A 24,949-nucleotide genomic window follows, 5' to 3' on the forward strand; every position below is an offset into this window, starting at 1 on the left:
CAGCCGGCCTCCCTCTAGGTGTGTTTTCTCTGCCCTTCCGGGGTCTGTGTCCGGCAGGGGGAGGAGCCGGGATGTCAGGACTGAATGCCAGGCCCGAGCGCCAGGCCCTGGGCATGGAAAACCCATCCTCCTGCCTGGGGTTTCCGATGATCAGCACGTGGTCAGGGCTCCACGCTAGCGGGCTGGGGAGGGAGGCGATGGTCGATGTTGGCTGGTGTGGAGGGAAGTGGGGCTGTACCAAGGCACAGGGGCTCTTGCTTAAATTCGGAGACTCTCTTTCCAAATTGCGAAAGGGTTGTGGTGTCGAGGGGACTTCCAGAGCTGCTGCCTTGGCCAACCGGCCTGCAGGCCCCTTCTGTTCCGGCCGGGCCAGGGAGCTGGTGGTGCCGGGCCACCACGAGGCTCACAGGCGAGCGGGGCTGGGGTCTGTCTAGACCTCCACGTCTGTCCTGGGGGCTGGCATTGTCTTGAGCCCAAGAGAGGAAGCGGAGGTGCCAGAAGGGCCTGCCTCCAGGTGCTCTCAGCATCACCACCCTTCGTCTTCCACACAACCTGATGACTCTTGACCTTGTCTGAATTTATAAGTTACTGTTCTCCTTACAAAAATAGCTCAACCCTATCACAAATGTTTGGCTAATTGGGGGAAATGTCGATCTAATGACTGCTAGCATTTTGGTTTCTTTCCCTCCATTCTGCTCTCCTGTGTGTTGGGGTTAGACCTAGGGACACGCTGGTGTGCTGGCAATGATGCTGTCGGTTGTCACTGTGCTCATTGATTCAGTGAATGGCAAGGGCCGCCCTGTGCACTGGGAGGCAGTGGAAAGTAAGGCACGGTCCCCAGGTAGCTCACTGTCCAGGCGATCGGATAGTCATGACCTAGTGCGGTGATTGCGTCTGTAAGGAACTGGGCCGGGAGCACTTCGGAGGAGCCGCCACCTCCCGGCCCCGCCCCAGAGGGAAGCCCAGGGTTACCTCCTGGCCAGGAAACTGATGTCAGAGGGGAGCCCAGCTCCCTGTGAAGCCCTCTGGACCTGGCCGGCTTTTTCTCCTCATCAGTAAGAATCGGTCTTTGCAAATTTCCCACTCGTTCTCCAATTAATTTAGATTATTTCCTATTCGACTAGGAAAGCCCTGGTGTTTTTGTGTTTGGTTGTTGATGTTGTTTTTTAGATTTATGAAATCCCCCTTTTAAATTTATTTATGGATTTCTTTGCGGCCAAGTTAATGATATTTTCTAGTTAAGGTTTCATATGAGTCAAATGTAGTTTATTGATTATATTATTCAAATTGGCATTTCCTTTGTGTACTTATTTTTTATCCTTTATTCTAATTCTGATAGAGGTTTATTAAGTCTCCCATTCAACTTTTCTCTATAGAGTTCTTGTATTTTTAATAGCTTTTGCTTTTTATATTTAACTACAGTGTTATTGGAAGCATGCAAATTTGACTATTCTGTTATCACAAATTGTGCCTTTGTATCATTATTTTGTATCATTAACCTGAAATTCCACCTTTCTGTTATTAATACGGTGGCCAATCTTTCTTTTTATTTCAGTTTTTTTTTTTGTTTTGTTTTGTTTTGTTTTTTGCATTTGCTGGTATCTTTAGTATCCTTTTATTTTCAACCATTATCACATTTTTTAAAGGTGCATTTCTTATAGATAGCTATCATATGACTATATTTTTAAACCCATGCTAACTGTCTTTTAATGGTGTAACTCAATCTGTTCACATTTAGTTTAACAACTGAAGCTCTGCCCTTGATTGTATTATGGTGTATTTTACCTTGCGGTTTTCTTTTGTCCAATCAGGTTGCTATTGATTCCCCTTTCCTCCTCCTGTGGATCTGTTGTCCGCCTACACTTCCCAGTCCATCTGCGGCTCCTGCTTTTCCCAGGCGCGTTCTATCCACTGTGCAGCCCTGGGGGTTCCTGTTCTCAGCACTTCCATCTGGAACTCACAGGAGCCGGTCAGCCTGTAGACCTGGGCCCTTTTTCCGCTTAGAGAAATCTATTGCATGATCCTTATTTCTTTTACTTTTTCCTGTATCTGCACGTTCATTCTCCTGGCAGGATCCTCCCAGTTTCTTACCTTTTTCCTCTTTCTGTCTGTCTCCCTGTGCTTCTGTCCTGAGGCCTAAGACATCTGGGCTTGGTCTTCCAGGCCACAGAGTTGAGCCTCCAGAGCGCCCAGTCTGATTCCGGGAGTGTGTGATGTAGTTTCTGTTCTAGTGGGGCCTTTTTATGTTCTCCTTTGGCGCGTTACTTGAATCTCCCTGTGCGTTCCTGTTTTTTGTTCAAGTTGTAATTGTATTTTCCAGCCTCTCTTATTGACAACCTCAGTTTTTAAAAAACCCAGTAATATACATACATAGTTTTTAAAAATCAAAGCAATATTTTAAATTATGCAATAAAAACTCTCACACACTCCCCTCCCTGTTCTCCATCAGCTCCAACATCACCTCTTTTATTAATTCTCTCTCTATGCCCAGGTTTTCTTTTTCCTTTTATTTTATTTTTTAATTTTTTTTATTTCGGAAAGGAAGGGAAAGGGAGAGAAAGATAGAAACATCAGTGATGAGAGAGAATCATTGATCAGCTGCCTCCTGCACACCCCACACTGGGGATCGAGCCCGCAACCCAGAGCATGTGCCCAACCTACCGTGCTTCCCCGAAAATAAGACATCCTCCGAAAATAAGACCTAGCGCAACTTTGGGAGAAAAAATTAATATAAGACACTGTCTTATTTTCAGGGAAACAGGGTAGAATCGAACCATGACTTCCTTCCTGGTTCCTAGGTCAAGGCTCAGCCGCTGAGCCATGCAGGTTGGGCCCAGATTTTCTTTTTTTTTTTTTTAAATATATTTTATTGATTTTTTACAGAGAGGGAGAAGGAATAGAGAGTTAGAAACATCAATGAGAGAGAAACATCCATCAGCTGCCTCCTGCACACCTCCTACTAGGGATGTGCCCACAACCAAGGCACATGCCCTTGACCGGAATCGAACCCGGGACCCTTTAGTCCTCAGGCCGATGCTCTATCTACTGAGCCAAACCAGTTTCGGCCCAGATTTTCTTTATACAAATACAAACTAGTATGAATATACGATTGCTTACTTACTTAATTTTCTGTCTGCCTTACACAAAGGTAGTATCCATTGCCAGTTTGGCTCAATGGATAGAGAGTCAGCTTGTGGACTGAAGGGTCCCGGGTTCAATTCCGGTCAAGGGCACGTGCCTGGCTTGTTGGCTTGATCCCCAGTGGTAAAGAAGAGTAAAAATATCTCTCTCATCATTGATGTTTCTGTCTCTCTCCCTCTCCCTTCCTCTCTGAAATCACTAAAACACAAAGGCAGTAGGCAGTACGCATGGTCCTACATCTTGTTTATTCTTGCCTTTTTGGTATGACAATGTTATCTTGGAGACTGTATACAGAGAGTGTCCGCTCCTTCCGTATAGCCTTGTGGGTTTTCCTTGTCAGGATGTATCACAATTCGTTTAGCAGGCCCACTGCTGATGAGCACTTGGTTTGGGTCCAATCTTTGCCTATTACGAACAATGCTCTAAAACATTGTCTTAAGGTAGCTTGAATATGCATTTCCATATATTTAAGGATCGTTGTTGTTTCCTGCAAATGATCTGCTCATATCTTTTGCCCGTTTTTCTCTCGAGTTCTTGGTCTTTTTCTTATTGATTTTGAGGAAGTTTTTCTATATTAGGGTAAACAGCCCTTTATCTCTGACATGAGTTGTGATCAACCCTCCAAGTTTGCCTCTCTACTTTGCCAGTGGTGTTTTTAGCAACACTAGTTTTCTCAAAATACATTTAGATAGGAAATATGTAAATCGCTTATTTTATTATGAAGGCCTGTTTTTGTTCCTGTTAGTCCTCACCTGAGGATATTTCCCCCGTTGATTTTTAGAGAGAGTGGACGGGAAGGAGGAGAGAGACACATTGCTTGGTTGCTTCCCGACCGAGGCTGGGGATTGAACCTGCAACCCAGGTATATGCCCTTGACCAGGAATCGAACCCTTGACCATTTGGTGCACAGGACAAGGCTCTAACCGCTAAGAATACCGGCCAGGTCACATAGGCCTTTTTAAAATATAGAATTTTGCTCGTGTTTCCCTCCGAGTATTTTTATGGTTTCACTTATCAAATCTGAATCTTTGATCCTTTGGCGGTGGGGGTGGGTAATACTGAGTGAACAGAGTGAGGTGCAGACCCGCCTGTAATTATTTTTTCTGTTTGGCCATCCCGTTGCCCCATCACCTCTGGTCAACACGTTCCTCTTCCCACCACGATGGGCGAGGCATCTCTAGCACGTCCCGGGCCCCAGCCGCTGGGGTCTGAGGGCAGAGCTGGCGTGGTGGTCTTGTTTGTCCCTTTTCTCCAGCCTCTGGGCTGTCGGAGGAGTGGATTTTATGTGTGTTTGCTGGTGAGGGGCCTAAAGAGGAGAAGGGGCGGTTGCGGGAACCCCTTTCACGCCCAGCGTGGTTCAGGGTTCGGGTTCAGGGTTCAGGTTCTGAAGGAGGCCGCACACCAATGAAAGAGACCAGAAAAGTATTAATTTGGGAAATGGGGGCCCAAGAGGGGACTACGCCCTGCTCTGGCCTTCCTACCCCTTTTATTAAGGTTTGGGATCCAACCATAGAGGCAGGCAATTCCAGTGATAGCCAATCAGCAAGGATTTACATAAGACTGACAGGTGGAAGTTGCTTTGGCTACCGTTGTCTCAACTGGACAGTGAGTGATTGGCTCTGACCTTTCAGAGCTCCCAAGGTTAACCAGCCTTCCCGGTTCCCTGTCCACACCTCTCTGCCCGTGGGGACAGTGGTTGGTTTCCGACAGGTGGTGGTCTCTAGGAGTGAGGTTCTGCTGGCCCCTGCAGTCCAAGATACCACCTCCTCCGTGCTCCCAGCCGTAAGGGCAGAGAGTGGGGGCTTTTTTTGTTTGTTTCTTACATATATTTTTATTGATTTCAGAGAGGAAGGGAGAGGGAGAGAGAGATAAAAACATCATTGATGAGAGAGAATCATTGATAGGCTGCTTCCTGCAACGCCCCACATCGGGAATCGAGCCCACAATCCGGGCATGTGCCCTGACTGGGAATCAAACCGTGACCTCCTGGTTCATAGGTCGACGCTCCACCACTGAGCCACACCGGCTGGGCAGGGGCAAAGAGTGTTTAGCCCACCTGCTTGGCTCCCCACCAGCTCCTGGAGGTCTGGTTCAAGGGTTTACTCTGCCTTCACCCTAAAGTCTTATGGGGGGTGGGGGTTCAGTCACCTGGAGTTTCCCAGGCCTCAGACACTCTGACCTGTGCTAGCCAGGCCGGCCCACCCAGCTGCCCCAGCCCCTGCTTGGCTCGGGCACAGAGCGTAGCAGTTGGAGAAGGGGAGAAACAAGGTGTGTTTAAGCTGCCGTGTTCCCGGAACCCGTGGGCCCCAGAGCTGCATCTTAAAGGGACAGAAATTCCTTTGTCTGTGTTAAGATTGGAGGAAGGGAGAACTGGAAGGGCCGGTCTGTCTCCAGATAAAAAATAATGAATACCTTGTAGTAACACTTAGGGTGTGGAAGAGTTAAAAAAATAATTTAAGGTTTTCTTTTTTCCCCTTATTTTTAATCTGAAAATTTTCAAACGTACAAAAGAGCAAAAAGAATATTAAAATGAATACATCTGTACGTATTACCTAGATGTAACAATTACTCTTTAAGATCCAGGCCATCACTAAGTGTCCCCCTCCCCACTTTAGCCAAAGCAAGTCCCTCCCAGCCACTTGGTTTGAACCAGGATCCAGGCAAGGGCCATCCCTTGCATTTGATTATCTCATACGTCTCTCTTGACAACCCCCAACTTCCCTTCTGCCCTGACAGGGACCTGTGAAAGAGGCCAGGCCGGTTGCCCTGCAGAATGTCTATTTTAAGCTGGAATGTTGGCCTCCCTGTGGCAGTGCCCCCTGTTCCTCTGCCCTTTGTGTTACCTCAGGGCGGTAGGTCTGAGAGGCTTAGGCAGGCCAGGTCACCCGGGCTCAGGGACAGATCATCCAGGGGAAGCAGGAATCAAGGATGATTCTAGATCTCTGTCTGAGCAACAGAGGTGATGCCGGCCGAGATGGGGAGCTCCAGGTGGGTGGAGACGCACTCAGGCTGAGGCAGGCAGCTCTTCAGTGTGTCGGGGACACCCAGGTTGGGTTGCTGAACCTGGGGACGCAGTTGTGAGCTGTTAACCTGATGAGGTCAGTCGTGCTTTCCCAGGGCAGTGGAGTGAGAAGCAAAGATGAGACACCAAAGCACTGAGGAGAGGGCAGAGGAAGACGAGTGTGGGCCCAAGAGCTGAGAAGCAGCAGAGAGAGGAAGAGAAAGCTGACCAAGGGGCCGTGTCCGAGGCCGTACGGGAGGGAGAGGATTGTGAGGACTGGGTTCCAGGGAGAGTCAGGCCGGACAAGGGCCAGATTTGTCCTCAAGGAAGTGGTGGGAGGCCTGGGCAGTGGGCTGGGTGTTGTGAGCAGACGGCGAGACAGTGGGGCACACACACCGCTTCAAGAAGTTGGCTTTGAAAAAGAGGAAGCGAAAGTTGGGTCCAAAGGCATTCTTTCTCTTTTCAAGATGGAGAGACCTTGCCCAGCTGGTTTAGTTCAGGGGTTGAGCATCAAGCCAGGAACCGAGAGGCCACGGGTTCGATTCCCAGACAGGGCATATGCCCAGGGCTTTGAGCCCAATCCCGTACAGGAGGCAGCCGAATGATGATGTTTCTCCCCATCAATGTTTCTATCTCTCTATCCCTCCTTCTTCCTCCTTCTCTAAAAAAAAATCAATAAAATAAAAAAAAGACGGAGAGACCTTGAATTTGCTGAAATGCCAAAGAGACAAAGGTGGAAGGGTTGGAGATTTGAGGTGAGGCAGCTTTTGAGCAAGTGAGAGGCAGTGAGGTTGGCTGGGCGTTGGGTTGGTGGGACAGGAGGGCCCTGCGCTCCCCATTCGGGGAGGGAGAAGGATCGGTGGGTCCAGGCTCAGATACGTCTGAGGCGGTGGGCAGGTGACCACCACCCCATCTTTCCGCCCCCTGAGACGGACACAGCCACAGCCTTTGCTTGACAACTTCCTTGACAAACCATGGGTGACTCCTCCTCGCTTAGCAGCCGGAGAGCTCCCAGCCTTCCTCAGAGCCGGGGGCTGTGAGCGTGAGGGACTCCACCCCAGGAGCAGGCTGAGCAGGCACCCCGTGCAGCCACCCAGAGGCTCCGAGCCACGGGCGCGCAATCAAAACCCAAAGCCAGAAAAGCAGAAGTGGGGGGCAGAGCCCTGCTCTCTTTCCCATGTCCTGGGGGGTGTGGGAACTCAGCTGCTGCTCGGCTGTTTCACAGAAGCCAGCCCTGTGAGCGGGAGAGAATGACAGAAAGAAACCGAGGCCTGATTGCGGGCTCCATGCCCGGCCCCTGTTGGGGTGTGTGCGGGAGGCAACCATCGATGTGTCTCTCACATCAATGTTTTTCTCTCTCTCTCTGCCTCTCCTCCTCCCTTCTACTTTCTCTAAAAATCAATGGGAAAATCACCCTCGGGTGAGGATTAACAACCATAGAAAAAAGAAAGACATGGTGGACCAGAGGTTCAGGAGGCTGTCCAGAGAGAAGCCTGGACTGCACTCCTCTTTCCTTCGAATGGAATGCGCTCCTGCCCAGACCCAGGAGGGAAGCCGCACCTCGGGCCAGTGTGTCTGGAATCTCACGCTGCCGCATGGGATAAGGGTCCGCCGAGCCCCCTGGGCCCTGGCACAGCATGCTCGGCCCCGGCCCTGCCCGGGCGGGTGACCTCAGACTCCGGGCTTGCGTGGACCCCCTGGGGTTCTGGGGCTGGAGGACCCGGACCCCGCGGGTGGCCCAGCCTCCCCCCCCCCCCCCCGCACGGGGGTGGAGGGGGCGGATACCGAGCGAGGCCGGACTCCGTTCTGGAGCAGGTGGGCTCCGGGGAGGGGCGGTCTGTGCCCTCGGCCTAGCTTCCCGGGGAAGGTCACTGTCCGTTCTCACGCTCCCTCCGCTCGGCCCAGAGGACACGGAGCAGCAGCACAGGCTCAGCCGAGGAGGCCCTGTCTCCCCCCACTGCCACCCCCCCCCCAGCCGAGGGTTTGTGGGTATTTCTTTTGCCTGCAGCCCCAGAGGCCTGATGGGATTTTCTGGTTGCACCTGCTCTAGTTGCCCCGGCCCTCCTGGGAGGGTTTTGGAGAGGGGTGAGCAGAGGGCTGGAGAGATGTTCTGCCCCCTCCCCCACCACGCGCCTCTCAAGACGTGAGGGTGTGTCTGAGGAAAGACGACCCCCTGGGGAACCCTGTGGTCGTCACCTTTTCTTGCTGGGGGAGGAGAGGCCTGAGGAGCCGAGCTCCGTCATCAAGAGCAGCCGGAGCTTGTGGGTTTGGCACGTCGCTGCGGTGTGGGGCCGGGCCGCTCGCGGGGAGACCCCGGCCTGCAGGCAGGGCCCCGCACCGTGGGAAAGCGGCAGCAGGGGAGCTCTGGCCGCCTTTCGTGTGGTCCCAGCCCCCTGTCCGGTCACGCCAGGGTCCTGCCACATGGACACCCTGCTTCCCAAGTCCACCTGCGGGGCAGAGCCCCGGCCCGGGCTCCCACCCCTGCCCTCCTCCGCGCTCTCCCTCCCCGCCCAGCCCCGCCCCGGTGCCTCAGAGTTTCTGGCCGCTCTGGAATTTACAGCTGTTTCCCTCTCCGGGGCGTGGCTCCATAACTCTTGTTGACCTGTCCTGTGTGTGTGTGTGTGTGTGTGTGTGTGTGTGTGTGTGTGTGTTCCCTGGCCCTCGGGGTGGGGTACTGTAGTGTGTCATGTGTGTGACGCATGTGAGGGCTCCAGGCTCTCGGGAAAGGATCAGACTACTTCCGGGGCTCTGAGCCGGGGTACCAGAGACCGCCTGGGAGCTTTTGGGGTAGAGTCGAGCATAGATCCCAGCCTTGCTCTGGATATGGTTCCCCATGTGTCCGAGCGCCCAGATCCACCCATGCCTGGCTTCCTTGGGTGTCTCTGCGCTGAGCCCATTGTGGGTGCAGGGGAGGAGGGGCTGGGGAACTTGGGAGAAGGGAGAGCCAGGTCTGGGGGCAGGAAGATGACTGAAATGGAAAAATAAGAGATGGGAAGAGCCCTTACCGGTTTGGCTCAGTGGATAGAGCGTCGGCCTGCAGACTGAAGGGTCCAGGTTCGATTCCGGTCAAGGGCATGTACCTTGATCATGGGCACATCCCCAGTGGGGGGGTGCAGGAGGCAGCTGGTGATGTTTCTCTCTTATCGATGTTTCTAGCTCTCTATCCTTCTCCCTTCCTCTCTGTAAAACAAAACTCAACACAATAAAATATATTATTTTAAGAGAGAGAGAGAGAGAGAGAGAGAGAGAGAGAGAGAGAGAGAGAGAAGTCTGGGACCCAGGGTGGGAGGGTGGGGGTCAGAGCCCAAACTGGGACCTGAACAGCCCCTATGGGAGGGACAGCCTTCAGGCGGGCAGGTGGGGGGGGGGGGAGGGCAGGGTGCTGCCTGGCACTTGGGGTTGGGGAGGAAGCACCCTGAGAGGATGAGTGAAAACAAATGGTCCCCACGGGCTGGGAGGCGGGGCTGCTGCTTCTCACTGGGGACGCGCCGTGTCCGCTGCGCCTGAGAGGGTCCAGGGCGGGCGGGCCAGGAGGAAGCGCCTCGGGGAGGGTTCCGGAGGGTTCCGTCCCGTCCCCGGGGCTTGGGGAGGGGGTGGGGCCCAGGCATGCCTGTTTACGTCTGTGGACACGCGGCGGCGGCGGGGTGGCACATGCCTCCAGCAGGCGGACCACGGCAGTCAGGCGGGTGGGTGGTGGTGTGGTCAGAATCCTTCCTGCCCTCCACGCGGCTAGAAACCCATCCAGAGGCCGGTTTCTTCTGATACCGCATCTGCCCAACCAACCCCTTCCTCTCTGAGACACCCACCGCACTTCCTCTTCCCACCACCCCCTGCAGGGGCTTGAGGGAGTGGGTGGCCCCTCGTTGTCCTGTCTGTGCCAGCTCAGGCCCCAACACCCAGCGGCCCCCAGGCCGGTCCCGTCTGGGAAGCTCCCCCTCCCCCACCCATGGCCCCCGAGCGTCCCCTGTGGAGCTGCCCAGTGGCTGCTCTGGGCCTAGGAGTCAGACTCATCAGTAATCAGAGCTGAGTGAGGCATCCCTGGCCACATGAAAATCTCCCTTTCTTCCCCTCTTCCCCCCCCCATACACACACACACACACACACACACACACACACACACACGCCCGGCCTCAGCCGCCCGCCTCATGCAGCACTTCCGCCGCCCTGACAGGAAATGGGCTGGAGGCTCAGCCTCCCCCCATCTCGAGGCAACTTCTTGTTTCCCTGTCGCCCTGTGCCAGCCGGGGTTGTGCCCCGGGGCTCCACCCCCCACGCTTCCCAGGGCTCCATCCCGGCAGCTCAGAGGGGACAGGATGGTGGACGTGATTGCCAAACTGGCCCGGAGGCAGAGCCGGGCCCTCCGGGTGCAGGTAGGGGAGGTTGGCATGGGGGCTGCGCTCCGCCTCCGATCTGGAGAGCAGACGGTCCTGTGGAGGCGAGGGGCCCGCGGTGGACCTCCGTCCGGCCCTCTCAGGAACCGGGGGGCTGGGGTTCGGAGCAGGGCGTCTCACGGGGCTGGGAATCCTCTCTTTTTTCCTCTTTCCTTCTCCGAGGCCTTGCCCGTCCCGTCCGAGAGGGGCCGGGAGGTGGCGATCGGCCGGGGGAAGAGAGGCAGGCCCGCTCCCTGCTTGTGGGTGGGAAGTGGAGACCAGAGGAGGTGGGGGGCTGGGAGCTCTGAGTGTGGTGAGAACGGGGCCCTCTCAGCTCCGGCCTCCGGCCTGAGGTGGGAGGACTTCCCCTTTCCCGCTAGGTGTCCCGTGTCTCTGATGACGGTGACTGGGGCCCCCCTGAGAGCCTTGGTGCCCTAGACAGGCTGCTTCTGGTCTTGTCTGGGCCTCGTGGGGGTGGGGGTGGGGGTGGGGGTGGCAGGCCCGGCTCTAACCCTGGCGAGCTCCCCTGGAAGGCCAGGGGGATGGAGGGACTGGCCCACCTGGCCCCCAGGAACTGGGCTGATCCAGGCTGAGGCTCTGCCAGGAAGGGAAAGGACCCCCGTCTTAGCCCTGGGGGCTCAGTAGAGTTCTAGAGCAGTGCTCGGCAAACTCATTCGTCAACAGAGCCAAACATCAACAGCACAACGATTGAAATTTCTTTCGAGAGCCACATTTTCTAAACTTAAACTTCTTCTAGCGCCACTTCTTCAACATAGACTCGCCCAGGCGATGATTGCTTGTCTCATGTTTGATTCTTATAAGTATATTCCCAGTAGGACATCTCACTCACCTAGGGGAAATGGTGAACAACATAGACCGATGAACGAGAACAGACCCAGAGATCAGGAGCCAGGGGTCAGACTGTTGGACCTCAGAGGGAGGGTGGGGATAAAAGGGAGAGATCAGCCAAAGGACTTGTGTGCACACATATGAGCCTAACCAGTGGTTGAGGACAATAGGAGGGTGGGGGCATGAGTGGGGGGGAGTAGGGGATTGGAATGGGAGGTTGATGACAAGTATGTGATACCTTAATCAATAAAGAAATTAAAAAAAAAATACAAAAGAAAGAAACTCATGCCTTTAGGGGCAGAGAAGGGAGGTCGACGGGTGGACCAGGAACCGACCACCACGGCAGCGTGCACCAGGCCCCCACAGAGCAGGGTGACGGCAGGTCAGGCTTTTCTCGGGACGGAGAAAGCCTTGCCAGTGAGGCCTGTGAGCGGAGCTCGGTGGAGGAGCTGGAGGTGGGCGGGCAGGGAAAGAGCTGGGAGTTCCAGGCGGAGGGCATGGCTGGAGCACAGGTGCCTCTGTGTTTGGGGCCGGTGTGGCTGGAATACAAGATGCCACAAAGGGCTGTTGTGAGTGGAGAGAGAAAAGTGAGGTGGAGGGTGGTCTCGCCACATAGGAGCTGGTGGGGGAGGGCGAGGAGGGATGGACGGCTGCACCCTGCTCTCCCTGCCCCCTCCGTGCCCGGGACCTGCCACCCTGAGTGCAGCCGCCACACCCCTTCTTTGGCAGTGGTTTTGTCCTTCTGTTAGCAGTCGTCATCACTGACATGCTGTGCCTTTCACATCGCCTGCTTCCCCCGCCATCTGCACATGAGTGCAGGCTGCCAGGCAGGGGCTGTGTCCACTCCTTCACTGCTGCATTCCTAGTGCCGAAAGCCACGCATGGTGCAGGGTAGGAAGCTCTGCTGGACAGATGAGCATTTGGGGAGGCACCTGAGGCTGAGGGAGAGGCCACCCTGAGCAGGACATGCTTCCCCTCTTGAGGAGTTTACAGCTTAGTGAAGGTCTCACGGCAACAGAGAAACTTCTGAGGGAGTGGCTCAGTGGTTGAGCATCGACCCATGAGCCAGGAGGTCACAGTTCAATTCCCAGTCAGGGCACATGCCCGAATTGCAGGCTCAATCCCCAGTCGGGGGTGCAAGAGGCAGCCAAGCAATGATTCTCTCTTATCATTGATGTTCCTTTCCTCTCTCTCTCTCTCTCTCTCTCTCTCTCTCTCTCTCTCTCTCTCTCTCTCTCCATCTCTAAAATAAAAAATACATATTAAGAAATAAATTTTAAGTGTATTGGCCCTGGCCAGGTGGCTCAGTTGATTGGAGCGTCATCACATACACCATAAGGTTGCTGGTTTGATTTCTGATCAAGGCACATACCGGTACCTAGGTTTCAGCTTTGATCCCGGGTCAGAGCACATAGTGGAGGCAACCAGTAAACGGTTCTCGCTCATATCATGTTTCTCTCCCCCCACCCCCTTCCTCTTTTTAAACATATCCTTGGGTGAGGATTAAAAGCTTAAAGAAAAAAAAGTAAACAAAACAAATCCAACCCCTGTAATTACACCTCTGTTTCTGAAAGCACAATATTGGAATTGTGCTAAGTTTATCACCTTGAAATCTTTCCCTCGTAGCATTTTGTATTCTTCGAAAACAGTATTCCTCTCCGATGCTATTCTGCTGCCTGGGTTTCAGAGGGTCGCTCTCTACCCCTCCGATGGGCTGAGAGTGCCAGGCGGTGGTGGGCACAGGGGAACTCCTGGGAAAGGCCGAACCTGACACCTGAGCTGAGTCCTAAGGGACTGGGAGTCAGCCGGGTGAAAGGGTGCGGAGGGGCTGGGCAGGCTGAGTGAGCTGAGGCCTGTGGGAGGCACGGCAGAGAGGGTGGGGGCCGTGCTGCAGGAGCTTAAAGTTCAGGCTCAGGAGCCAGGAGTGGCAGGAAATAAGGTGCTGGCAGGTGACGGGCTGCCCCTGGTGGCCTGTGAAAGGCTTAGACTTTGCCCTGCCAGGCTGCAGGCAGCCTTGTGGTGTTAAACATAACCAGGCTTGTCTACCGTGTGACTGAATCCTCTAGTCAGTGGTCGGCAAACTGCGGCTCTCGAGCCACATGCGGCTTGCGAGCTGCGGTTTGCCGCTCTGTTGACGAATGAGTTTGCCGATCACTGCCTTAGGGAAAAACACTTAAACATTTTAATAATGTACTAATGTCTTTAACCTGAAGTCAAAACTTCTGGGTAAGGGTAATGCCTTACGCAGCGGTCGGCAAACTTACTAGTCAGCCGAGCGGCAAACCGCGGCTCCCGAGACGCAGTTTGCCAATCACTGCTCTAGCCCACCTCACTTTCCTTTCTCTGCCTCTCCTCTTCCTTTTCTTTGGTTTGTTGTTAATCCTCACCCGAGGACATTTTCCCATTGACTTTTAGGGAGAGTGGGAGGGGGGAGACTGAAGTATTGATGTGAAAGTGACGCATGGATTGGTTGCCTCCTGCATGAGCCCTGACCGGGGCCTGTGCCAGGGCGGAGCCTGCAACCGAGGTCCACGCCCTTGACCGGAATCGAACCCAACACCCTTTGGTAGACAGGCTGATGCTCTATCCACTGAGCCAAACGGGCTAGGGCTGTCCCTTTTCCCCTCCCATCTGGCTGTCCCCTGTGCTTTCCGTATCTGGAGTGGAGACAGAGGCCTACAAACCCCACAGCCAGGAGATTCTAGTCCAAATCCAGAGGCAGAACTGGTTCTGGCCCCTGAGGGCTCCGGCCAGGAGGAAGGGCGGGATGTAGGATGTAGAATGGTCCCAGAGGACCTGAAAGGGACAGGGAAGGGGCGGGTCCCAGGCCACTTCTCTGTTTCTGCCCAACCTTTGGTTCTCCTCTGTGAGTGCACAGCTGGGAGAATTCGGTTATCAATATTTCATTAATAAATAAGTCATGGCATCGCCCCACCTTAGCTGGGGCAGATATTACGTACTTCATACGTTACAAAGCACTTTCAAGAGCGTTTCCTCATTCTCTCTTCGCTGCGATTTCCAGAGCGGCAGGGCAGATATTCCACAGCCGGGGACACTGAGGCAGGGAGGTGCCCGGGGGGCAAGTGTGGCCGCCGCTGACCCGTCCCCTCCTCCTCGCGCAGGTGGACGAGGCCCCGGAGCCCGTGTACGCGAACATCGAGAGGCCGCCGCCGCCGGCCCCTGCCCCCGCGGCCGCCGCGGCCCGCCGGCCCGGCCAGGTGTGGGAGACGCACACGGACGCCGACACCGGGCGGCCCTACTACTACAACCCGGACACCGGCGTCACCACCTGGGAGCCGCCCTGCGAGGCCGCGGAGGGCGCCGCCAGCCCCGCCAACTCGCTGTCCTCCGTGGGCAGCCACGAGAGCCTGGAGACCGAGTGGGGCCAGTACTGGGATGAGGAGAGCCGCAGGGTGTTCTTCTACAACCCGGTGACGGGCGACACGGTGTGGGAGGAGGAGTCCGAGGAGCCCGGCGACCGCGAGGACGAGGACGCGCTGAGGATGCAGCCAGGCCTGAGCCCGGGCGGCCCCAAGGACCAGCGGGTGAGGGCGGGGCCTGGGCTGACTGGGCGGGGCCTGGGCGGGTGGGCGGGGCTGGCCTCTGACCCCTTCTCCCCACAATCCTGGGAACTTGGGTGAGGGGCGGGGCCTGGGCGGGTGGGCGGGCCTGACCTCTGACCCCTCCCCATAATCCTGGGAACTTGGGTGAGGGGCGGGGCCTGAGCTGGGTGGGCGTGGCTGGCTCCCAGGCCTCTGACCCCCCCTCCTCCTCCCCTCAATCCTGGGAACTTTGGGCGAAGGGCGGGGCCTAGGCTGGGTGGGCGGGGCTGGCTCCCAGGCCTCTGACCACTCCTCCTCCCCTCAATCCTGGGAACTTGGGGTGAGGGGCGGGGCCTGAGCTGGGTGGGCGGGGCTGGCTCCCAGGCCTCTGATCGCTCCTCCTCCCTACACCCCTGAGAATTTGGGATGAGGGGCAGGCCTGGCCAGTGGTGGGTGGGCTGGCTCTGAGGGGCCTCTGACCCAGTCTTTTCCTCCCTGCAGCCTCCCACCCCTGATCGCTCCTCCTCCCTACACCCCTGAGAATTTGGGATGAGGGGCAGGCCTGGCCAGTGGTGGGTGGGCTGGCTCTGAGGGGCCTCTGACCCAGTCTTTTCCTCCCTGCAGCCTCCCACCCCTGAGACGGACTACCCTGAGGTACTGACCAGTTACCCTGAGAAGGACTACTGCTCTTCGAGCTCCCTCAGCGAGCCCGGCCCCGCCTCTCCTTTTGTCACGCCTCCCGGCTGGTCATGCCACGTGGACCCGGAAGGGCAGACACTCTGCACCAACCAGTTTACCCAAGAGCAGGTAGGGAGACAGGTGGGCCCAGGAGCCTCGGGACACGCCTCCAGCCTTTCCTCGCTAGTAACTCCCTTAACACTGGACTTCAGCTCCTGCTCTGGCTCCGCGCCAGCCTAGGACACTGTCGCCTGCACCTGTCCCTCCAGACTCCTTGGGCCTGAGTTGGGCTCTGGTTCTTCTCTCTTGAGGCCACTGGCAGCCCTGACCCTCCCTCTCCCCTTCACAGTGGGTGAAGCTGGAGGACCACGGGAAGCCCTACTTCTACAACCCCAAAGACGACTCTGTTCGGTGGGATCTGCCCCAGGTAACCGACTGGGGAGGGAGAGTCCGAAGGAGAGAGGGAGGGTTTGTATATGTCAGCGTCTTTCTCCCTCCCCAGATCCCAGTTCCTGCCCCTCGGAGCATCCTCAAGCCCAGCCCAGACAGTGAGACCCCAGCCGAGGCCAGCCCTCCGGAGGAGAAGGTAAGGGAAGGGGCATGTAGGCCCTGGTAGGACCCCACAGAAGAAATAGGGGAGTTCTGGAGGTCTGGGGTCTGGAACGGCGCACTAGCCTGGGCTGGATGAGCCTAGATCTGGGTCCTCCCAGCCCAGAGGTGGGTGAGGTTGGGAGCTGGGAGGAAGTCTCTATTGCTGCTGCTGCTGCTGCGAGAGCAGGTACCCCACCACCATCAGCAGCAGCAAAGAGGGCTCAGTGGAGGTCCAGGCCCAGCCTGTGGAGCATTGCTGGCCGAGGGGGAGGCTAGCCTGGGCCCACCAAGGCTCCCATCCCTAACGGCCTCCTCCTTCCCCTCCTTTCTCTAAGGTCAAGACCCTGGACAAGGCGGGCGTGCTCCATCGCACCAAGACGGTGGACAAGGGGAAGCGGGTCCGGTGAGAGCCCTCTGCCCACGCTCCCTGAGCACGTCCCCTGGGCCGGGCCTGTGAGTCCTCGTAGCAACTTTATCAGAGGTCCTGTGAGGACACGAGGCACGGAGAGACAAAGGGAGCCCACCTCTCACTGTTGGGTGTCCCCAAGCTGTGATCTTTAAAAAAATATATATTTTTATTGATTTCAGAGAGGAAGAAGAGGGAGGGGGGAGGGAGGGAAGGGGGGAGGGAAACATCAATGATGAGAGGGAATCATTGATCACAGCCTCCTGCATGCCCCCCTCAGGGGATCGAGCATGTGCCCTGACAAGGAATCGAACCATGGCCTCCTGGTTCCGAGGTTGACGCTCAACCATTGAGCCGCTCTGGCCGGGCCCCAAGCTGTGTTCTTAAGCTCTGTGTCCTGCTCGCGGGGGTGGGAAGGAGCCTCAGCCCAGGGCCAAGTCCAAGCTCTCCCCCCCCCCCTTCCCCATCCCCCCAGGAAGAAGCACTGGGGTACCTCCTGGACCGTTCTGGAGGGCGGCATCCTGACGTTCTACAAGGACTCGAAGACCTCAGCTGCAGTTGGCCTGGTGAGGCCCGGGCCGCCCAGGCAGGGGCCACCCCATTTCCTCCTGACTCCTGGGGGCCTTTCCCTGACGTGTCTTGTCCAAGGCCAGTTCTGAGACAGCGGAACATACATGTCCTGCGAGCTGGGCCTTTGGCAAAGACAACAGCAGATTTACCCCGGGACAAGCACCTGCGGCCGCTGGGCATGGGGAGCTGTCCTCCGGGCCGGCCGCACCAGCCTCCTGGGCAGGCAGCTGGGGACGAGGTGCCCTGTTTGCAGGGATGGGGGCTGCACACTTCTCTCCTTTCCTCTCCCGGGAGGGCAGGCGGCAGAGGACCCACCAGCCCTCAGGTTCTGTGGTTAAGAAGTTCCAGGATCCCTGGGTTCCAGAAGCCCTTGGGCCCCCTCCTCCCAGAGCTGTGGCCCCATCCCGTCACTGGAGCTGAGGGGGCCCGGCGAGCTGGAGGCAGGCGCGGTGGCAGGCCTGTCCACGCTGAAGGCTCTCTCCTTCCCCCTCCCACAGAGGCAGCAGCCTTCTAAGCTCTCTGTCCCCGAGTACACGGTGGAGCTGAACGGGGCCTCTCTTGCCTGGGCCCCCAAAGACAAATCCAGCAGGAAGAACGTGCTGGAGGTGAGTCGTGGGGGTGCAGAGGAAGAAAGGGGGCTTGCTGATGGCTCGGGACACAAACTAGGCAAGTCCCAAGTAGGAGGAGGATCTGGGGGGAGTTGTGTCTGGAATTCTCAGGGCTCAAAGCTCCAGTTGCCCCCACCTGAGGGGTCCACCCGCAGTACTTCTGGCATCATGGACTCGGCGGTGTCCTCTCCAGGAGCCGGGCTCCCCGGTCCTTGGCCTTGGACGGTGATGAGAAGTAGGAGGGGTCTCTGGGGGGACAAAACTCTGTCACGACTTGTGTCTCTGCAGCTGCGGAGCCACGACGGCTCAGAGTACCTGATCCAGCACGACTCGGAGGCCATCATCAGCACCTGGCACAAGGCCCTCGCCCAGGCCATCCAGGAGCTGGTAGGCAGAGCCTGGGGCCTCCAGGACCTCAGGGAGGGGGTGGCCAGCCGTCAGGCAGGGCGCTGCGCCCCCTGTGGGTGGGGTCCTCTGCTCAGGCACTGGGAGCTCCATGGCCCCAGTGGGTAGTGTGTGTGTCCCCCCCCCCCCACAAGAGGGCTGCTGAGGAACCAGCCTCTGAGGCTGGCCCTGCAGGAGGATTCTTCAGTTCGGGGTGGAGGCACATCCCAGAGGACTGTCCCATCTTAAGGGCACAGAAGGAAAAGAACATCCGAGAAATAGCCTCAGGCTGGAATGGAGATACATTTATTTTTTATTGATTTCAGAGAGGAGGGAGGGAGGGAGGCTGTATTACTAGAGGCAGGAATCCAGATCCAGGAGGTGATTCTGGTGTGGCTGTTGGCTCAGGCCCCAGCTAGAACTGGGAGCCACACACGGAGGAATCCTGACCTAGTGGAGTGTACAGAGTTGCTGAGAAAAACATGGAAAGGGGAGCAGGAGCTGGGACATGGAATAGGGCAGAACAGGAGGACTGCCTCCCTGCACCTAACGAGCTTCCTGCAGCTCAGGAAGGTGAATGTTCTGAGCTTCCAGGTGCAGATGAGGGGAACTATCCTGGTGAAGGGAAGGGTGAATTTTGCGGGGTCCGGGGTCACCAGGCCAGGGGCCCCAGGCTCTGCCTCTGAAGCTGTGCGGTTGTAGCCTGCAGCCCTGCCCCCGGAGGAGGAGAGCGAGAACAGCAGCGTGGACTGCGGGTCCAGAGAGCGCCTGGGAAGCTGGTGGGAGGACGAGGCGCGGCCTGGAGCAGGTGTGCCCGGGGATGGAGGGGATGGAAGGGATGGAGGGGTGGAGGGTGGGGTGAGGTGAAGAGAATCTTTTGGAGGGGGTGGTGACCCGGATGGGGCCTGCTGGGCCACCCAGGCGCCACCGACTGACCCGCCCTTGCATTGCCTGCGGCAGCCGCGCCTGTCCTGAGCCCCGGGGTCCCGGAGAGCGACCTGAGCAGGGTCCGGCAGAAGCTCCGCAAGTTCCTGCTCAAGAGGCCCACGCTGCAGACGCTGCGGGAGAAGGGCTACATCAAAGGTACCGGGGGCCCCGAGGGCGGGCGGAGGGCCCGGGAGGGCGGGGGCGCGGGGGCGGCGGCGCTGACCGGCCTGTCCCCCAGACCAGGTGTTCGGCTGCGCGCTGGCCGCGCTGTGCGAGCGCGAGCGGAGCCCGGTGCCGCGCTTCGTGCAGCAGTGCATCCGCGCCGTGGAGGCCCGCGGTACGTGCGGGGTCTGCGGGGCCGGGGAGGAGGGGGCGGGGCCGGGGCGGGGCGGGCCGGGGAGGAGGGCGCGTGCAGGGCGCCTGGCCACCTCCAACAGGACCCCATGCGGAGGCCCGTGGGTGGGCGCAGGGTGGAGGGAACCGGACCCGGAGCTCCTTAGACGGAACCAGAACCGTAGCAGGGCCTTTAGTACCGCCCCGCAAACCCCGGGCTCCGCGCCGCCTCTCTCCCCCCCCGCCCCCCCCCCCCCCCCAGGGCTGGACATCGACGGGCTGTACCGCATCAGCGGGAACCTGGCCACCATCCAGAAGCTGCGCTACAAGGTGGACCACGGTGAGGCACCCGCAGCCCCGCCCCGAGCCCGGAGGGAGGCCGGGCCCGGAGGGGCGCTCACCCCCTCCCCCTCCTCCCTCCCCCGCCGCAGACGAGCGTCTGGACCTGGACGACGGGCGCTGGGAGGACGTGCACGTGATCACCGGCGCCCTGAAGCTCTTCTTCCGCGAGCTGCCCGAGCCCCTCTTCCCCTTCTCGCACTTCCCCAAGTTCATCGCGGCCATCAGTGAGTGCGGCGGGGGTGGGGCGGCTGGTCTGCCTGGGCAGGACCCCACAGGCCGGGAGGGGTTCGATCCCTCCGGCCCCCTCGCCGAGCCCGCCCTGCCCTTCCCTTCCCGCCGCCAGAGCTGCAGGACCCGGCCCAGCGCAGCCGCCTGGTGCGCAGCCTGGTGCACACGCTGCCCGCGCCCAACCACGACACCATGCGGCTGCTCTTCCAGCACTGTGCCGGTGGGTGAGCGGCCCCGCGCGGGCGGGGGGGGCCGTAAGGTGACCAGATCGCCCCGCTTTGGGCGGGACAGTCTCGATTTTCAATCATTTTCCCCACGTCCCGCGGCGTTTTTAAAAAGTACCGGTTTTTTATTTTTTGGAAAACATCGGGACTTTTAAAAACGCCGCGGGACGTGGGAAAATGGTTAAAAATCAGGACTGTCGCCGAAACCGGTTTGGCTCAGTGGCTAGAGCGCAGGCCTGCGGACTGAAAGGTCCCAGGTTCGATTCCCCGTCATAGGACATGTACCTTGGTTGCGGGCACATCCCCAGTAGGGGGCGTGCAAGAGGCAGCTGATCGATGATTCTCTCTCATCGATGATTCTCTCTCATCGATGTTTCTCTCTATCCCTCTCTCTTCCTCTCTATAAAAAATTAATAAAATATATTTTAAAAAATAAAATAAAATAAAACAAGCTCATAAAAAAAAAAAGTCCCGATTTTTGGAAAGATTGGAAAGATTCTTTCCAAAAATCGGGACTTTTTTAAAACGCCACGGGACGTGGGAAAAATTGTTAAAAATCAGGACTGCCCCGCCAAAAGCGGGGCACCCTCCCGTCTCTGGGCCCTGATCCCTCTTCTCCCATCCCCACCCGCCGCAGGGTGATCGAGTTCGGCGAGCAGAACCGCATGTCGGTGCAGAGCGTGGCCATCGTGTTCGGGCCCACGCTGCTGCGGCCGGAGACGGAGGAGGCCAGCATGCCCATGACCATGGTGTTCCAGAACCAGGTGGTGGAGCTCATCCTGCAGCAGTGCGCCGACATCTTCCCGCCGCCCTGACCTCCCGCCGCCGAGGCCCTGCCACGTGGCGGCTGGACTGGACCTCAGACCCTCCGCTTCCCCCGGCCCGCGGGCCGCTGGGCATTCGGCGCCCCTCCTCTCGGAGGGTCTGGCGACCCCTGGAGGGTAACTCACAGAATGTGATTTCCCCCTCGCCTGTCCTGGTTTGGGGTTCGTTGGGTTCTGTGCTTGATTGCAGCGCCACCTACTGTGTGTGCGCGGGCGTGCACATGAGAAGGTAGGCGGGGGGGGGGGGGGGGGGGGGGGGGCGGTGGTGAGGGTTGTTTTCTGGGGTGGCCCCGGGCCCTTGTGCGGAGGAGTCGTTTGGGATGAGGGGCTTCCTGGCTGCTTCAGACTTGAGGCCTCAACAGAGACCCTGTGGGCTGGCACATGCCCATCCGAAACCACGTCCCTGCTGCCGGGACAGGCCTGCGCGGGCAGGCCTCCAGCGTGGGCAGCCGGGCCTGCCTTCCCTCAGGCGCAGGAAGGAGCTCTGCCCAGCCTCCCCTGGCTGGCTGTGGACAGCTCTCCCCTGCTTTCTTGTTTGCGGGTCCGGGGTTCTGCCCTCCTCGGCCCGCTTAGGTTCTGCCCGTTGGGTAAACGTGTGCCCGGCACCCGCCACCTGACACGCACCGTTTGCACACGCAGTCCCGCCTCGCAGATGAGGAAACGGAGGCTGGCCGAGGCAGAGAGACCTGGTTCAGGGTCCAGGGGCTGATAAGCTCCCCGTATACCAAAGCACAGCCTCCTGGATGGGTAAAGCCAATCCTTTCAGCTGCCCCCTAACCACAGCATGGACTTATGGGTAAACTAAGGCAAAAAAACAAACAAAAACAATGAAGCTGGGTGGGTTCTGGCTGGGCCTGGGGCGGTCCCTGAAGGTGCAGAGGGAACCTGCCCGCTGATCTTCCCTTCGGGGAGGGCAAGTGGCACTAGCAGGAGCCCCCCGCCCCTCTCTGCGCCTGGCTGTCAAGTGCGCCGCCCTGGTGGCTGCCTGGCCACACAGCTGGGCGAGGCCTGCAGGCCGGAGGGAAGGGGGGTGTGACCTCCACAGAGGAAGTGTGGACGCTGGGGTCAGCGGCCCCCTTCCCTCAGGCACAAACCGCATCCGTTTATGGGTCTTCCCTCCCCGCCCCTCCCGCCCGCTCACTCACTCAACAAGCAATAATAGCTAATATTTATTGACATTTGCACCATGCCAAGCGTTTTACTTGGAGTATCCTGTTTGTCTCTCACAGCCAATATTTATTACCTGCTCCTCTGTGCCAGGCTCTGTGCCCTGGAGCAGGGGTGCTGCCCGCTGCCTCCCTGGTGGAGCGTATGGTCCGGTGGGTGAGGCTGCCCCCAGCCCACCCCTAATGCCAGCGGGGCTGGGGCAAGAGTACAGGTGGAGGCCACACCCGTCGAAATACTGTAAACTTACAAATCGAGCTAACAACTGTTCAATAAAATGTGTTTTGTTCTCCTACTTCGGCAAATGTGCTTTCATAATGACCTGGAAGGCCAATTTTTTTAATTGATTTTTTTACAGAGAGGAAGGGAGAGGGATAGAGAATTAGAAACATTGATGAGAGAGAATCATCGATCAGCTGCCTCCCGCACACTCCCCACTGGGGATGTGGCTGCAACCAAGGTACATGCCCTTGACCAGAATCGAACTCGAAACCCTTCAGTCCACAGGCCGACGCTCTATCCACTGAGCCAAATCAGTTAGGGCAGAAGGCCAGGGGTACATCCCCAGTAGCGGGTGTGCAGGAGGCAGCTGATTGATGTTTCTCTCATTGATGTTTCTCACTATTCCTTTCCCTTCCTCTCTGTAAAAAATCAATAAAATATATATATATTTTAAAATCTTCTACTACCTGAATTCCTATGAGTTTCTTAGTACGGTTTATTTTATAATTACTACCTGGTTTCTATGTTATGTTTTTTTCAATCCCTTACATGACCACCTTCTTTCACCATACACAAGAATAAACTGCCGAAACCAGTTTGGCTCAGTGGTAGAGCATCGGTCTGCGACTGAAAGGTCCTGGGTTCGATTCCGGTCAAGGGCATGTACCTTGGTTGCAGGCACATCCCCGGTAGGGGGTGTGCAAGAGGCAGCTGGTCGATGTTTCTCTCATCGACGTTTCTAGCTCTCTCTCTCCTTTCCTCTCTGTAAAAAATCAATAAAAATATATTTAAAAAAAAAAGAATAAACTCAAAATGGATTAAAAACATAAATGTTAGACTTGCAACCATAATAATCTTAGATGAAAACATAGGCAGTAAAATCTTGGACATTTCTCAAAGCAATATTTTTTCTGATATATTTTATTTTCCTGGCAAGGGAAATAAAAGAAAAAAAATAAACAGATGGTACTACATCCAACTAAAAAGTTTTTACCCAGCAAAGGAAGCCAGCAACTGGGGCGCGGCTACAGTGCTGGGACAGGTTCAAGCCTTGGACCGATGAGAGGGCACGGCCCTCGTGGCCACGTGCAAGTCCCAGCTCAGAGGGCAGAGCCCTCCCCTCCCCGCACAATGACAGCCAACAGCTGTAGGTGTGAGCTGGAACCTATGGTCCGAACACGTGGCCCCACGTGCCTGAGTGATACAGGCTGCAAGTAAACAAAGCTTGATCAGGTGCATGTAATTGAGTAGGATCGAAACCCAGGAGAATGTTGTAAGCACCCTGACCACGCCCTTACTTTGCCTTGAGGCATCGGCTATAAAGTAAAGACATGGCTTGTGGTCCATGGCACTGCTGGGTCCCCATCAGGGAAGCAGCGTCCCACCGAGTCCCAGCTTTCATTCTCTCGTCTGTCTTTTCTCAATCCTTCGCCGCCCCCACTCGGGATCACTGAACTGGCTGAGCTGGTGAGGCACGTAATGCGCCCTGGGGGTGGGTATGCCATGGCCGTGCCGGCTCCCCAAGGTCAACAGAATGAGAAGAGCACCCTGAGGGGGAGAGCATATTTACCCATGATACATCTGATAAGAGGTTAGTATCCAAAATTTATAAAGTGCTTGTACAACTCAACACCAAAAACCAAAATCCAACTAAAAAGTGGGCCAAGGACTTGAACACACTCTTCTCCAAAGAGGACATGCAGATGGCCAATAGACATATGAAAAGATGTTCATCACCAATTATCAGAGAAATGAAAATTAAGACCACAATGAGGGATCACTCTCACCTGTCAGCATGGCATATATCAACAAACAAGTGTTGGTGAGGATGTGGAGAAAAGGGAACCCTTGTACACTGTTAGTGGAAATGCAGATTGGTGCAGCCACTGTGGAAAATAATATGGAGTTTTCTCAAAAAATTAAAATTGGAACTTCCTTGTGACACAGAGATTCCACTTCTGGAAATACATACTAAGAAACCCGAAACATTGATTGGAAAGACTCTATGTGCCCCTATGTTCTCTGCAGCATGATTGACAATAGCCAATATTTGGAGGCAGCTGAAGTAACCATCAGTAGATAATTGGGTAAAAACAAAAACAAAGAAAAACAAAACAAAACTGGTTTATTTTCACAATGGAATAATACTCGTCTGTAAAAAAGAAGGAAATCTTACTTTTGTGACAGCATGGAGGACCTGGAGAGTATTATGCTAAGTGAAATAAGGCAGTCAGAGAAAGACAAATACTATATGACTTCGCTCATATGTGGAATCTAATGAACAAGATAAACTAACAAAATAAAACCAGACTCACAGATACAGAGAACAGACTGACAGCTGTTAGAGGAGAGGGTTTAGGGGACTGGGTGAAAAAGGTGAAGGAATTAAGCAAAAACAACCACCACCTCATAGACACAGACAACAATATGGTGATTCGCCGAGGAAAAGGGGGTTGGAGGAGGTAGACGAGGGTGAAGGGAGGATACATGGTGATGGAAGGAGACTTTGGGTGGTGAACACACAATACAGTGTATAGAATAGGGG

General features: G+C 56.4%; 1 protein-coding gene across 2 annotated transcripts in view; it reads left to right on the forward strand.

Moving 5' to 3' along the window:
- ARHGAP27 (Rho GTPase activating protein 27) overlaps nucleotides 1–22,170 on the forward strand; it is a 32,001-nt gene extending 9,831 nt beyond the window's left edge. Inside the window, exons 1-16 of one of the 2 annotated variants that reach the window (XM_084863452.1) lie at nucleotides 10,355–10,512; nucleotides 14,484–14,906; nucleotides 15,528–15,710; nucleotides 15,931–16,008; nucleotides 16,084–16,167; nucleotides 16,508–16,575; nucleotides 17,054–17,144; nucleotides 17,646–17,753; nucleotides 18,045–18,143; nucleotides 18,843–18,948; nucleotides 19,101–19,223; nucleotides 19,306–19,404; nucleotides 19,663–19,740; nucleotides 19,832–19,966; nucleotides 20,086–20,194; nucleotides 20,832–22,170. In XM_084863452.1, the coding sequence (XP_084719578.1) occupies nucleotides 10,456–10,512; nucleotides 14,484–14,906; nucleotides 15,528–15,710; nucleotides 15,931–16,008; nucleotides 16,084–16,167; nucleotides 16,508–16,575; nucleotides 17,054–17,144; nucleotides 17,646–17,753; nucleotides 18,045–18,143; nucleotides 18,843–18,948; nucleotides 19,101–19,223; nucleotides 19,306–19,404; nucleotides 19,663–19,740; nucleotides 19,832–19,966; nucleotides 20,086–20,194; nucleotides 20,832–21,009 (2,019 nt within the window). In that variant the 5' untranslated portion in view covers nucleotides 10,355–10,455 and the 3' untranslated portion in view covers nucleotides 21,010–22,170. Of the gene's footprint in view, nucleotides 1–10,354; nucleotides 10,513–14,483; nucleotides 14,907–15,527; nucleotides 15,711–15,930; nucleotides 16,009–16,083; nucleotides 16,168–16,507; nucleotides 16,576–17,053; nucleotides 17,145–17,645; nucleotides 17,754–18,044; nucleotides 18,144–18,842; nucleotides 18,949–19,100; nucleotides 19,224–19,305; nucleotides 19,405–19,662; nucleotides 19,741–19,831; nucleotides 19,967–20,085; nucleotides 20,195–20,831 lie in introns of those variants that run through there. The other variant, XM_084863451.1, reaches the window with a different exon arrangement.
- The last annotated feature ends 2,779 nt before the right edge of the window (nucleotides 22,171–24,949 follow it).

Source organism: Pipistrellus hanaki (assembly GCF_964339955.1).
Source record: "Pipistrellus hanaki genome assembly, chromosome: 16".
Classification (NCBI taxonomy): domain Eukaryota; kingdom Metazoa; phylum Chordata; class Mammalia; order Chiroptera; family Vespertilionidae; genus Pipistrellus; species Pipistrellus hanaki.